General features: G+C 36.2%; 1 protein-coding gene across 1 annotated transcript in view; it reads left to right on the plus strand.

Moving 5' to 3' along the window:
- Window positions 1–2,815, plus strand: part of LTA4H (leukotriene A4 hydrolase) — a gene marked incomplete at its 5' end in the record, with an annotated part of 13,781 nt that overhangs the window by 10,661 nt on the left and 305 nt on the right. Inside the window, 3 exons of the mRNA XM_010139866.1 lie at window positions 480–575; window positions 1,091–1,173; window positions 2,443–2,547. Of these exons, the coding sequence (XP_010138168.1) occupies window positions 480–575; window positions 1,091–1,173; window positions 2,443–2,547 (284 nt within the window). The remainder of the gene's footprint in view (window positions 1–479; window positions 576–1,090; window positions 1,174–2,442; window positions 2,548–2,815) is intronic.

The following is a 2,815-nucleotide window of genomic DNA, read 5'->3' on the forward strand; positions in this document are numbered from 1 at the left end:
TTCCCTACATTATACTGGAGGTAGTGTGCATTTCTCATCAAAAACTGAAATACATAAGTCATAGTAATTAATCCCATACAATTTTGTTGTAATTTTAACCAAGAAACTCATACAACTAAGAAGAGATTTTAGCATCTCTCTCTTTTGTCACCTCTGTGGCTTTTCACTGTACTTGTGTGTTATCTTTGACTTTCTTCCAATGTTACTTTTTATAGGAAAATAATTTGATTTTTCACTTATCTCCACTGTCTTTCTGTTAAAGTTAAGATCAATTTTCATTTGTTTTCGCACCACTGAAGAAGGCCAAACACTAGTCAGTAGCTTAAGTGCCTCTCTTCCCCGTCCTGTGACATCCTGCACAAATACAAATCAGTATCTTTTTATGTGGAATGGCTCAAGAGTAAATGTGGATGTCAAAAATTACACCTAATTGTGCTTTGAAATACCTATTAAACACTTAAGTAATCATTCCCTTTTAGGCAAAAGAGAGTGATTTGGGCTCATTCAGCTCAGCAGACCTGAAGGAAATGTCTTCTCATCAGTTGATTGAGTTCCTGACACTCTTGCTTCTGGAGGTAAATGCCTGCCTGGGGTAACTTGATTCTGGTATCACAGAAGCAAAAGCATGCTTTGGAATTAAGTTCTCTGCTTTCTTTTAAGTCTTGCTAGAATAATCCAGTCTTACCACACACAGTTATTAAAACCTTCAGCTTTGCCTTCCCCATTATGTCTGGCTCTTCAGCTAACAGCAACATACAAGGTATTTTGGATTGCAAGGAAAAAGCAAAATTACAAAGTTCTTGAATTTGTCTGTATTTGACACTATCAGCTATAAATAAAATGGGATGAAAATACTTTGTTTTGAACATCTCAGTAGTACTGGATAGGGGAATTTGCTAGTGTTTGTTCCTTGCCCCTTCCCTAATACTACAAGAAAGTGAAAGGAACAAATACAGATATTGGTCATGGTAAGCTTTTAGCCATCAGTGCTTTGTGGCATCAATCATCTTGAATGAACCTGTTTGTTTTTGAAGTATGTGGCTTGAAGTGTGCCTCTGGCTTATTCTGACTGTGCCGTTTCCTTTTTCAGGCTGCTCTTCCTCTGTCACATGTCCAGCGAATGCAGGAAGTATATAACTTCAATGCTATAAACAATTCTGAAATAAGATTCAGGTTTGTTCTAGTATGGGCATTTTTCTAATCTTAAATGCTTCCATAAAACAAAGAGTCCTGCTTCATAAAAGGTCTGAGACATAGTGTTGTACAGAACTGGTGCAGAAGTTTTTGGTCGGGTTTTTTTGTAGTTGCCCTGGGTGTTTTTTGTAAGTCCATGTGCAAGTATGCTTAATACAGTGGGGCTCTGTTACTTATGAATTGGGTGAACATGGCGTAGTAGAACAACTGGAAGTCAGCAGTGGATTAGCTGTGCTTTGTTTTAATCTGTCGTGCTAGCAAAGGAACCTGATGACCTGATAACCTATTTTGGGAGTGGTATTGGATAATACAGTAATGAGCCTCCCTAACTCAAAGATGCCTGAAAAGTCTTTCCAATATTTAGTCAGGACCAACCCTTCTGGACTTACCTAATAAGTTCTACTGATGTGCCAGTGTTGTGGGTTTTTTTTTTTTCTTTTTCAAGACAACTTGGAAACTTTTTTGTCATGTTCTAATGCTCATTGTCACAAAGATTTTGTCTCATTAAAGTAAATATCAAAGGAAGTTTCTAGACAAGTAGGAAATGCTTCTAGCTAGATGGCTTGATTGTTGTACCATCCTGATTTCTTCTATTTTATATTTACACATTGTGTTTACACATGTCACTTGTTAAAAAAGATATTGTTGAGGACATAAGTGATCTTTAAGTGTCTCAAGTATTGCATGTTTTGCTGCTGCTACATACTCAGAGACATTTGCAATAGTAATGGTTATTCTGCCTTAACTTAGTTCTTTGCTTCTTCTTAAAAAACAAGCATTTTAAACATACAGTATACTTTCTACTTCTGTAACAAGATCAGTTTCTTCCAATTTTTAAATCAAAACAAGCACATGCCAGTTGCTGGGGCTGTTTTGTTTGGGTTTTTGTTTTTTTGGTTTTCTAGTCACTTGGTTAAGTGTGGCAGGTACTGTGTAATTCAGGTCTAATTCTGAGTGATGCAACAGGACGCCACTGTAATAAAAAAGAAACACAGAGCTGTAGAAAATAATCAGACCACTTTGGAGGAACTTTGAAGCAATTTTTTCTTGTTTGATAGAAAAGTCCACTTCTATAATGTGCTAGTGAGACTAAATATTATTGTTGAGCTTAGCTAGAATCTCATTCCTGTGAGAACTGGCCAAAGTGTTTATGAGAACAGAATCATAAGATAACAAACTAACAAACAACTGCAAATGAAAATAAAAATTTAAATTTTCTTTTTTTTTTTTTTTTTTTTGGTCCCCCAGATGGCTGCGCCTCTGCCTCAAGTCCAAGTGGGAAGAAGCTATTCCTCTGGCTCTGAAAATGGCAACAGATCAGGGCAGAATGAAATTTACTCGACCCTTGTTCAGGTAAAAGTAGTCTCCAAATGGTAGGAGTTCATGCCTTTGGTAATTTTAGTATAATGTAGTATATAGTACTGGACATAACACATGTATTAAGTTATGCTTCAAAGTGGTATAATACAGAATGTTTTGTATATTGTGAACAAGCTTATTTTCATAGAAGAAATCTTAGTATTGCACCTTAATGTGAGGCTTTCCGAGGGAAAAGTAAAACCTTGAGAAAATCCCCATTGCACTATTTTCATAGATTTTTGTAATGATGCCTTTCTCCGCC

This window comes from Buceros rhinoceros, unplaced genomic scaffold, assembly GCF_000710305.1.
Source record: "Buceros rhinoceros silvestris isolate BGI_N320 unplaced genomic scaffold, ASM71030v1 scaffold23367, whole genome shotgun sequence".
Taxonomy (NCBI): domain Eukaryota; kingdom Metazoa; phylum Chordata; class Aves; order Bucerotiformes; family Bucerotidae; genus Buceros; species Buceros rhinoceros.